Raw genomic sequence first — 10,462 nt, 5'->3', positions numbered from 1 at the left:
GTCCAGGCCTACACGAGATGAGGCAGGATAAAGAGGGATAATCCCCCTCGATCCCAAATCATTGAGGCCAATTTCTAGCCATGGAATAATGGCGCGAATTCGGCAAACTCAAAGCTTTTCTGTGCTCAAAGTAAAGTAAAGTAACTATCTTCATAGTAATTAAGTTGCCGTGCGGTCCATAGAAATCACAGAAAATGCCTCTATCTATTTATCATTCTATCACACGTTTTCGTTTTGCACTTTTGCATCAGTTTCAGTTGGCAGTCGGCGACGGTAGTCTGTAGATAAAGTTTTATGTGCACACGTAATATTCATGCAATATTTTTTTAAAGTTGAAGATTATGGATGAACCTGTTGTCTCAGAATCTGATGACATTGATGATCCCATCGTAAAAGAGGTAATGTAGTAATAATTTTACTATTAATATAAAATATGCATATAGGTTAACGCAACATGCTATGGGAGATCAGGATTTAATCTTCTAATTATTTTTTAGATACCCATAATCAATTCAAAGCGGTTAGAAAATGGTTTGTATTTATTCCAATTTCCGTTAAAAAGGAAAAACTGCACAAATGAACACAAAATTAAAAAATGTTTCTATAAACCCCAAAATGAAGAAGCAAAACTAGAGTTGGCTATAAACGTCGAGTCTCCAAATTTTGACGTAGGTCGGGCTGAAATTATAGCTCATGAAGTAGATGGAGACGTCGATAATATAAAGAAAGATAAAAAACCATTTTTCGAAAATGAAATTGTAGATAAAGTATTCCTCCAATCATGTAAAGCAGTTACGGATGCTAACAAGTATGCTGTGGCTGCTTACAATGGTTCTGAAATTCATTTGACTGCATTGAAAGGTGATTTATTATTATATAATGTGATGCAATATTTAATATACTCCTCTCTGATTATAGGCATTTTTCAATTTCGCCCTAACTTTCCTTATATGGAAAAAGGTTTAAAGCGAAAAAAGGAAGTAGACTCTAACAATGAATCTGATGAAGAGCAACCTGGACCAAGTTCTGCGCAACAGGTTACTGTGAAATTCAAACAGAATGACGAAAGGTGGAAAAAGGCAAAAGAAAACAGCTTTAAATCAATTCAAGCGAAAAGTGCCGAAGAACCGTGGACTGAATGCACTTGGTGTGAAAAAGATTCGACTGCCAGCAGTGTGAGTATACATTTTTTATGTATTTTTGACTGTCATTAACAAGTTACATTTATTTTGTAGTTGGAACGGCTAAAATTGATAGCTGACTATACCCATGACGTTAATCAAGTTAATGAACTTACTGACACCGAATATGTGAAATTACTGATACCAGAGGATCAGGAACAAACACCTTTAGAACCCAGCTTACCTTCGCATGTACTCTCCCTGCATGCTTTAAGAGCCTTGCCAATTCTCGAACAATGTCGACTGTTACTGAAAGATGGTATAGTATTCTTATATTACCAACATCGTTTTTATAAATCTACATACTTATTTTTTATTTCAGCTCAAATAATACAGTTTCAGCAGCTTTTAATGTTACTGGCAGGGGGTGAAGGCCTAACTCCGGACATTTTATTGAGAACCTTGCCAAAAGTAGCTGTTCTAGTGAGGGGTAACTGGGTGGTTAAATCTGAAGTATTATACCCTGCAAATACTTTGTCTGCTACTAGTGGTGTTCCTGCGGAACTTATGTGTCGAGCGAGAGATTATGTTGTAAGTTGGAAATTGATTATTGATTATATATAATAAAAATACTTACAATATTAAAAAAAGATACGAAAAGGATAACTATTTAACGTGGTTAAATCTGTTTTATCAGAACTTGATGAAGAAGTTTTTGGGGTGCGGACATGCTTATTTCTTACTTAAAACATTGCTAAAAAATAAAAATTGCCAAAAAATATCTAAACATTTTTTTTGTTTTTTATTATATATTTTATGTTAGTAGGGAATGTAAAGATTTTGAGGAAACAGATTTGCTTTAGGAAACGTCCCTTTATTTGCTATAAAAAAGATGTTTTTGTTCATGTTGCTAAAATGCGTGTTACAGATTTCAATTTTTCAGAAAAGTATGGGGAAAAGACATATTTAGACTATGTTTATCTTCAGCATAACCTGACTACACCAAATTTTATTGAAATATTTTAAAAATCATCTTAAAAACATGTAGATGCTGTCTTTGAAGTATGCTTTATGCTTTTGGACACCCTTACATTGTAGGAGGTAAAACAAATTATGTCCACACTGATTTTAGTGACTGGTGTGATATTTAGTTCCAAAAAGTACAAAATTATTAATCATGTATACAACATAAATATTAGCAGTACCGAAAAAGATAAAAAGATTATTACTCATATATTAATTGTAATCGGGTAAGGTGTGACCTTTTAATATTTATACGTTATCAAAATTTTATTGTAATCTGGGATTCACTCAAATTATGTTCATTTCTTAGAGAATAATTGTTGGATATTTAAATTTGCTGACAGAACAGTTGTACACATTTTTCTTACAACATTTCTGTGCATATAGAGTGTTATAATTTTTAGGACTTTATTGTTTGGAAACAAAAACCTTCTAATCCCCCCAAATTTTTTTGTTGCAACAGTACTATAGTCCAGGGAACCAAGGGTTTTCTCTCCAAATTCTTTCGGACAGAACCGATTGACATGAAACATGGACTGTAAGTAGAAAATAGCTCAAGAAACAAAAGTTATATAGTGCCGATGAGTGCTTCTGCCCAGGGAGTTCTAGGGGGCGAAAAATAATTATTGAAAATAACCCCAGGAATCGATAAAGCAATCAATTTTAAGCAAAAAGTATCTTATGAACATTTTTCGACAAGTCTGTATTTTCTGTTATTGTTGATTGAAAATGTACATTTTTTATTAAAAAAGACGTTTTTCAGTAGTTTTTCTCGAATAACTCTGAAAATAGACTTTCTATAAAAAAATACATCATAAAGAATATGAAACAGAAAAAGAAAAATATTGAGTTTTGTTTTCATTTATGTAGGTGCAATAGCTGTTGAGATACGGGTGGTTGAACATAATTTCATTTCCGCCAGAAACTAAATTGGAAGTATTTAACATAAAATAACTTAAAAAATTCTATTTTTCAAGAAAAATGCACAGAACATTTTTTAAAGTATTTTAAAAAATCTTTAAAATGAACTTGACTTTAAGCCATTAGCAGAAAAATTAACAGAGTTATGTTCAAAATAAAACTGTCAATTCGCTTTTTCAGAAAAAAAATCAGTACAAAAACTGATAAATTTTTCTCGAGATTTAAAATTGGAGGTAATCTTTCTACAATTTACATTTTTTATGTGCTAACAATATATTATATAAGAGTTTAAGCAGTTTAAATGCATATTTTCGAAAATACTGTTTTGATTGAAAAAAATGTTTTTTTAATTCCAAAAAAATAACATGTCTGAAAATAACATTAACAATAAAAAAGATACGAAAAATATTGAAGAGTACAAAAGTATAGATATTTTTTTACAGAATATTTTGTTATTAGGGGTAGTTTTTAAGGGTTGAAATATTGTAATAAATTATTTATAATACTATAAACTATTGAAAAGATTTCTATTTATAATACATACAGGGTGTTCAAAAAGTTTGGAACCCCCTCTATCTCAGAAAATACTACTCAAATAAAAAAATGGTTAGGACAAAAGTTGCAGGGTTTTGAGTGAGCAATCCAACGGTGACCTTGACCTTGAAGGTCATTTAGAGGTCGAGTAGAAAATTTTTGCCGTTAAATTTTTTTCATAAGAGCATTATTAAACTTAAGTTCATTGCTTACATTTGACGTTACAGTTGCCTTTAGGTCATGGTCAAAGACATGGTATAGGTCATTTTTTAATTTTACGCTCATTCAATTTCTGCAGTCAAGAATATCGGATCATTTATTAAAAATCGACTTGTCCCGTAAACGACCTTGAAGGTCATGGTTAAGGTCAGATCTAAACGTAAAAATTTCCATTTTTTCCATTTCCAGGGTAAAAAATATACGGTTCCATTTAAAATTTTCAGGTCGACCTCTAAATGACCTTGAAGGCCATGGTCAAGGTCACCATTGGATTGCTCACTCATAACCCTGCAACTTTTGTCCTAATCATTTTCTTGTTTGAGCAGTATTTTTTGAGATATAGGGGGGTTCCAAACTTTTTGCTTAATAAGCTTAATTCCAAATTTTCATAAAAATCAGATCTACTAAAAGTATTCAGAAGTTTTACCCTATTTTTCTCTTTGTTCCCTGGACTACTAACTTTACTAAACAATAAAGAAATTGTCACAGTGTTTTATGACATTGTAACATTTTAAGTAAACCTGTAATAATGTGGTTTCATGTCTGGTAACCTAACCGGACAGCATATCCCACCAGAAAAAGGATAAAATAAATTATTGAAACTATAACTCATTATCTCAAGGACGAAGTATTTGTAGATCTAGAGAATCCCCCGTAGTATTTTGTCGATGCAATATTGCAATACCATGTAGCAGTATTAAATATACAGATTTTAAACACCTGTTTATTTTCAGTTATATCTATTTACGAAGAACCAATATGTCGAGAGGAAGAAAGTGTCCTCAATGGTGAAAATCCCTTCGGAGGAAGTGAAGGAAATTTTTACCGGCATTTCCAGTCTGCGCAGCCACAGTAAGGGCTGGGAATTGAACTTGCCCAGCGATACAGACTTTATTAACAAGCATAGTGATCTAGTACAAAAACAAAACTTGTTCTGGGAACATCGGTTTCATCAGTTAAGTGAGTTTTTGAAGGACACTAGGATACAACGCAGGAAGAGTCGTAGTGAGAGTAAAAGCATCAGCGAGGATGGTAAACCGAGGAACGGAGTGATATACAGTTCCGATAATGATTCAGGAACTGAAAAGAATAAGTCGCCGGTCGCTTCTAGGAAAAATAAGACTGTTAAAGTTAATAATCTTGTTAATGTGCCAGCGGATGTTAGTTCCTGATGGCAGATTTAGTGACTTTTTTAAATTAATTTATTTTTATTGTTACAGTATACACTAATGAGATTTTGTAATTATATTTTGTTACTATTAAAATTATATTGTTTATAATAGGCTTGTATCATATTTATTAAAGCTGATATTCGAGCAATCAAATTTGGTGGTTTTTATTTTAATAATTTTTAATAAATAACTACAGTAATAAACATTTCCCATTTTCCCACATATATTAGATCCTATTTTATTTTAAATTAAACTAAAAATTTGATAGATGAATTTTTGTAGAAAACGAAATATTTAAAATTTCCGTGGTTGGTAAAATTTCACGAGTCGAACCTGATGGTGCAGAATGTTACTAATGTTTGTCGTGCCTACTGCCAAGAATGAGCAACAAGACAATTTCTAGACGGAAAAATATATTTGAAAACTATTAACTAAGTGAATAATGTATGTAATAAATTATTTACCTAAAAGAAATAACGATGGATGAAATCGAGATCGATTATATTCCTATTTGATGGGATAACTTATATTTTGACTCCTGTCAAAAACTGTTTATTTTTTACTCCTGTCATCATTTATCTAGGCTCCTGTCAAAAGGGCCTTTCGATTTGGCAAAAATAGTAGCTAATAGCAAATTAGAGTTACTCTCAACTGTTATCTAATAGGAACTCTTTTTGTCAAAACGAAAGCCCCCCATAAACTGTTATTTGTCAGCAACTGACATTTGGGTTTTGGATTTGACAGAACGTAAACAACAAGAAAATGTAAATAATTTTAGAGGTGCTTTTGGTTTTTGCACCATCATTGTAATGGCTAAACTTTCATTGTTCTAGTTTATGTACTAAGAAGACGTAATGTTTTTCAAACGTGCCTATTTACAATCTAAACTTAAATCATTGATCCTAATGAAATGAATGCTTTCAGTAAAATTTTGAACAAACACATTAACCCGAAAATGTGGATTTTTGGTGACCTCTATCCCCCTCTCGGACTGACAGGGTTCTTTAGTGCTTTTCTTGTGTGTTGTCTTAGCTTCTATTTATTCAAAAAAATTAGCGCAGATGTTAATGTACCAGTAAGGGACTCCACTAGAAACCACAGCTGGACGTCTATTAAAGTCACATCAAAAGTAAGTAAGATTAAGACTTAGTCTTTAGCGTTATTTGAAATAAATTATAGGCTTGGTATTGCTCTATTTGTGAATCATTTTTACTACATGGAATTGGTGTATATTGCGATTGCTGTGGTGTCTGTGCAGATCCTGATTGTGTAAAAAAGGCTAATCAGAAATTGCCATGCAAAGCAGTAACTAGCGGTAGTGACTACCATCTTCATCACTGGGTGAAAGGTAAGACAAATATTTCTGCTTATTATCTGTTAATATACACTCGATGCAGGTAATTTACCTTTGGGTGCCATTTGCACTATATGCGATGAGGATTGTTCTATGGAGCTTGGTTTAACGGATTATCAGTGTTGCTGGTGTCAAAGAACGGTGCATAAAGATTGTTTGCCAGAGGTTGAAGAGGTATTGTAATATTATTGTTATCGGGTGATACAGTTTTTGTATTCCATGAAACTGAAAATTATTTTATAGGTATGTGACTTTGGACCTTACAGAAATATGATTGTGCCCCCTTGGTGCGTGCAAGTTGCTAGGCGCAAGGGTGCTTTACATAAACACTTGTTATTAAGAGGTGTGAAAGACCCCGGTTGGGACAAATGGACCCCTTTAGTTTTGATAGGTACAAAAATTATATATATGTTTTATTATTTACTGTTTGTTATTCCTGCGTATGATAATAGTGTGAATGTTGATGTAGAAAATAATATTTAATTTAATTTAAAAACAGCTAATAAGAAATCAGGAAATGGTGACGGAGCTGTGGTTTTATCGGAATTTCGAAAGTATTTGAACCCCGTTCAAGTTATAGATTTAAACGAGAGAAAACCTGCTGCTGCACTGCAGTGGTGTGTCCTTTTAGCTCCTAAAGTGGTGCATATATTGGTTGGTGGGGGGGATGGGACGATTTCTTGGGTTTTAACAACATCCCATAAGTTGGATCTCGATGTAAGGATTTAAACATATCGAGTTGTACATTCTTTTCCTAATTTATCTCGTTTTAGCCTGAACCGCCTCTAGCTATTATTCCTTTAGGTACTGGAAATGATCTGTCTAGAGTTTTGGGTTGGGGCAAGGAAAATCCTGCAGAATTACAAGTTGATACTATTTTAAAAAACATACAGGAAGCTAGATTCTCAGATTTAGATAGGTATGTCAATAATTTTACGCTTTTAAATTTTGATTGTTTGATGTCTGTAACACCAGCTTTACTTTGACAATCTACTAATGAATTCCTTTATGAATTAATTCACCAATTCATTCAAGAAGTATTTGGTATCACATTGTTCTACATTTCAAGGATTGCTTTAATACAAAAATTATTACTTTGTCTTATATTTCAAATTTAATAAATCATATTTAAAAGAAAAAATCATTTTTAGGTGGAAAGTTGAGATGACCTCAACAAGACATTTAGGCTTAAAGTTACCCAATAAAACTTACTTTATGTATAATTATCTCAGTGTAGGTGTTGATGCCCAAGTAGCTTTAAATTTCCATAAAACTAGAGATAGTGCTTTTTACGTATACGGGAGCAGATTGTTTAATAAGGCAAGTAGTTTTGTATTTACTGAGATACTTATTCGACTCAAAAATCATCTATCACATTAAACAACGTTTACATTTTAGATATTGTATTTGTGCTTCGGGACCCAACAGGTTGTAAATGCTAATTGCAAGAATTTGGAACAGCGGATCGATCTATATTTAGACGGCGTGCATGTGAATTTGCCCGAATTAGAATCTATCGTAATACTCAATATTTCGTCTTGGGGAGCTGGAGTGAATTTGTGGGGTAAAAGCTTTATTAAAAGAGGATTTATCAATTGATTTCACTAAAAAGATATCTTATTTTACTGTTAATCTCATCCTTTAGGTATGAGTGGTGATAGCGGAACGAGAATGATCCAGTCTTATCATGACGGCATTTTGGAGGTTGTCGGCATTTACTCGTCATTCCATATGGCCCAATTGCAAGTTGGACTGTCGTGCCCTCTGAAACTAGGCCAGGCAAAAGTTGTAGAGGTTTGTAAATTTCTTACAATAATTTGCAGGAGGGGTATAAAACGTTTGTAAGCAAATTCGTTTTTTTCCTTTATTTGGCAATAAATTTAAAGTTGCATTTTTTGCAATTGCAACTAAAATTGTTAATAATTCTTGTAACACTCTGTGTAATAGAATAGACAACCTGTTTGTAAAGCTTGATAAAAAAAATAGTGACATTCCGTTTCTTTGAAATGCATGTTTTGTAGGTGAGACTTAAAGAAAAAGCTCCGATCCAAATAGACGGGGAACCATGGGAGCAACATCCTGGTAAGTTGAGGGTTTCCTTTGTTAACCGATGCCCCGTTCTGGTTAATCAGGGCAACAAAATTTAATCTTCCAACTAATTGTGATTGCACCTTCATGTTTATATCTTTATATGCTGGCCGTTGTTTAATATAATCGAATTCTTTGTTGCAAGATATTAAATTTATCGAATAGTATAGTATGTATATCCACGGAGTAGTACAGAAAAATGCACTGAATGTCTTATTTTTTTATGCTTTTGTTTTAAAAAGTTGTAAATCATATGATTCCCTGCAATATTAATGTTATAATAATTGTTTTATATTTAGAAATTGATTCATTGTTTAGTAATAGACGATTTTATTATTATGTTTATATATTTTTTTTATACAATTTTTTTTATGAAAAAAATAATAGTACTAAAAAATGTCCTTAAAATTCAGTGCCATAAAAATATCAGTAAATAAACTTGTATTTAATTAGTAAATATTTTTTCTTAATTGTACTTATATATTTCTCATACAAATATTACTTAGATAATTAAATACTTTAAGTACAAAAGTTTTATTCCAAACATAGAAGATGCCAAAGATTGTTAGTTTTTTCTATTAGTATTATGAAATATGAATTTTATTCGCGATATTTCTATATGTAGTATATTTTTATGTCAAGATTTTTCATTAATTGCCAATAAAATAATTCAGAATAATATACAGGGTGTAACTTTGAATGGGGATGTAAATTTGACTTTTTGAAATATGTATCAAAATTTGTTTTCTCTAATTCTCTCAGGAAAATTGATTTTTTTTAACCTTCTCGTAGTTTTCGTATTCTGCCGCTAATGTAACCTCAATAACCACACATGTAATAAAATACATTTTAAGAAAAACTTCAATGATTTAATATTATTTCAAATTATCAAATTAATAAGTATTTTTTATTCTGTACATTTTATAAAACAGCAAAAATTACTATTTTAAAATATGAATTAGTTTTACTGACAGTTAGTATAGTTGTTACGATATCAGTTGGAACCGCATAAAAACATTTAACTCATAAACTCTACGGAATCCATAGGCGTCTAGAAAAATGTTGTTCCGTCTCGTCTAGAAATACTATATTCCTATATTCCTATTTGGTTGACGATATTCTCGAATTTTTTATGTTTAAAACTGCATTGTAATAAAACATGTTGTAAAGTATCTAAAGATTTATAATTATAATCAGGATAATCGCTTAATTTGTCTCGAGTCATGTTTAAAGTCGGAACTTTATTTTCTTTATACATATAAATTGTACGCTAAATTACATCTCTGATAAAATTGTCAATATTCTTTAATTTTGTATATTTTTCCGTTTCTTCTTTGTACCGCGATTAATAACGTCTCCTTCTTTAATTACGCGATAAATTGTCGTTTTTGATATCTTAGTTAATTCGCTAATCCATTTCCTAATTTCTTTATCACATTGTTCACTATTTTCTCTTTTCAAACATTTATATACAGGGTCGGAAAGTCCCCATGGTTCATCGGCCGTTACGTGAGAGCGATAAAGTAAGTCATAGAAATCCGTGCGATAGAGAAGGATGGCTATAATGAAGGCGTCTAATAGTCACCGCCCATTTCGCCCTTCCACAAATAAGAAGTGGATCTTATTCATTATACCCATCTTTCTCTATCGCACGGATTTCTATGACTTTCTTTATCGCTCTCACGTAACGGTCGATGAACCATGGGGACTTTCCGACCCTGTATATTTAAAATATTACGTTGACTTGGTACGTGTAAATCTTTGTTTTTAAACTCTCAGTTTGTTTCGATGCTTTGGAAAAAATCCAGCTCGACTATTTGGGGATTTTCCCGGGGTATTTCGTTATCTTCCGTTTCAAAGGGTCTTCAGAAAGCCATGCTAAATTACTAGATAATTACATATAATATTTATTTTAATAACTATCGCCCTTTACTGGTTACGATGTGAAAAAATATTAATAATTAATATTAATATTAACTAATAATTATTAATACGTATTATACCAACAATAAATGTAGCCAAGCACTGCT

General features: G+C 31.8%; 2 protein-coding genes across 2 annotated transcripts; both read left to right on the top strand.

Moving 5' to 3' along the window:
- The first annotated feature begins 257 nt into the window (after window positions 1-257).
- On the top strand, window positions 258-5,023 carry LOC108913948 (DNA-directed RNA polymerase III subunit RPC5). The gene is made up of 6 exons (XM_018719606.1): window positions 258-398; window positions 498-861; window positions 919-1,175; window positions 1,236-1,440; window positions 1,504-1,712; window positions 4,553-5,023. The coding sequence occupies exons 1-6, from the start codon at window positions 342-344 to the stop codon at window positions 4,988-4,990; spliced, it is 1,530 nt and encodes a 509-aa protein (XP_018575122.1). The 5' UTR covers window positions 258-341; the 3' UTR covers window positions 4,991-5,023.
- Window positions 5,024-5,732: 709 nt separating this feature from the next.
- LOC108913951 (diacylglycerol kinase epsilon) lies at window positions 5,733-9,087 on the top strand. The gene is made up of 10 exons (XM_018719608.1): window positions 5,733-6,119; window positions 6,170-6,338; window positions 6,388-6,518; window positions 6,588-6,735; window positions 6,844-7,061; window positions 7,118-7,263; window positions 7,496-7,664; window positions 7,743-7,908; window positions 7,990-8,138; window positions 8,366-9,087. The coding sequence occupies exons 1-10, from the start codon at window positions 5,901-5,903 to the stop codon at window positions 8,489-8,491; spliced, it is 1,641 nt and encodes a 546-aa protein (XP_018575124.1). The 5' UTR covers window positions 5,733-5,900; the 3' UTR covers window positions 8,492-9,087.
- Window positions 9,088-10,462: the final 1,375 nt, after the last annotated feature.

This window comes from Anoplophora glabripennis, unplaced genomic scaffold (assembly GCF_000390285.2).
Source record: "Anoplophora glabripennis isolate ALB-LARVAE unplaced genomic scaffold, Agla_2.0 scaffold803, whole genome shotgun sequence".
Lineage (NCBI taxonomy): Eukaryota > Metazoa > Arthropoda > Insecta > Coleoptera > Cerambycidae > Anoplophora > Anoplophora glabripennis.
This window is presented reverse-complemented; position numbering and strand designations above follow the sequence as displayed.

Coding starts and splice junctions, on each gene's coding strand:
- LOC108913948 (XM_018719606.1), top strand. CDS start 342: ATGGATGAACCTGTTGTCTCAGAATCTGATGACATTGATGATCCCATC. Junction 862..918: donor TCATTTGACTGCATTGAAAG/GTGATTTATTAT, acceptor CTCTGATTATAG/GCATTTTTCAATTTCGCCCT. Junction 1,713..4,552: donor GTCGAGCGAGAGATTATGTT/GTAAGTTGGAAA, acceptor GTTTATTTTCAG/TTATATCTATTTACGAAGAA.
- LOC108913951 (XM_018719608.1), top strand. CDS start 5,901: ATGAATGCTTTCAGTAAAATTTTGAACAAACACATTAACCCGAAAATG. Junction 6,120..6,169: donor CTATTAAAGTCACATCAAAA/GTAAGTAAGATT, acceptor AATAAATTATAG/GCTTGGTATTGCTCTATTTG. Junction 8,139..8,365: donor GCCAGGCAAAAGTTGTAGAG/GTTTGTAAATTT, acceptor CATGTTTTGTAG/GTGAGACTTAAAGAAAAAGC.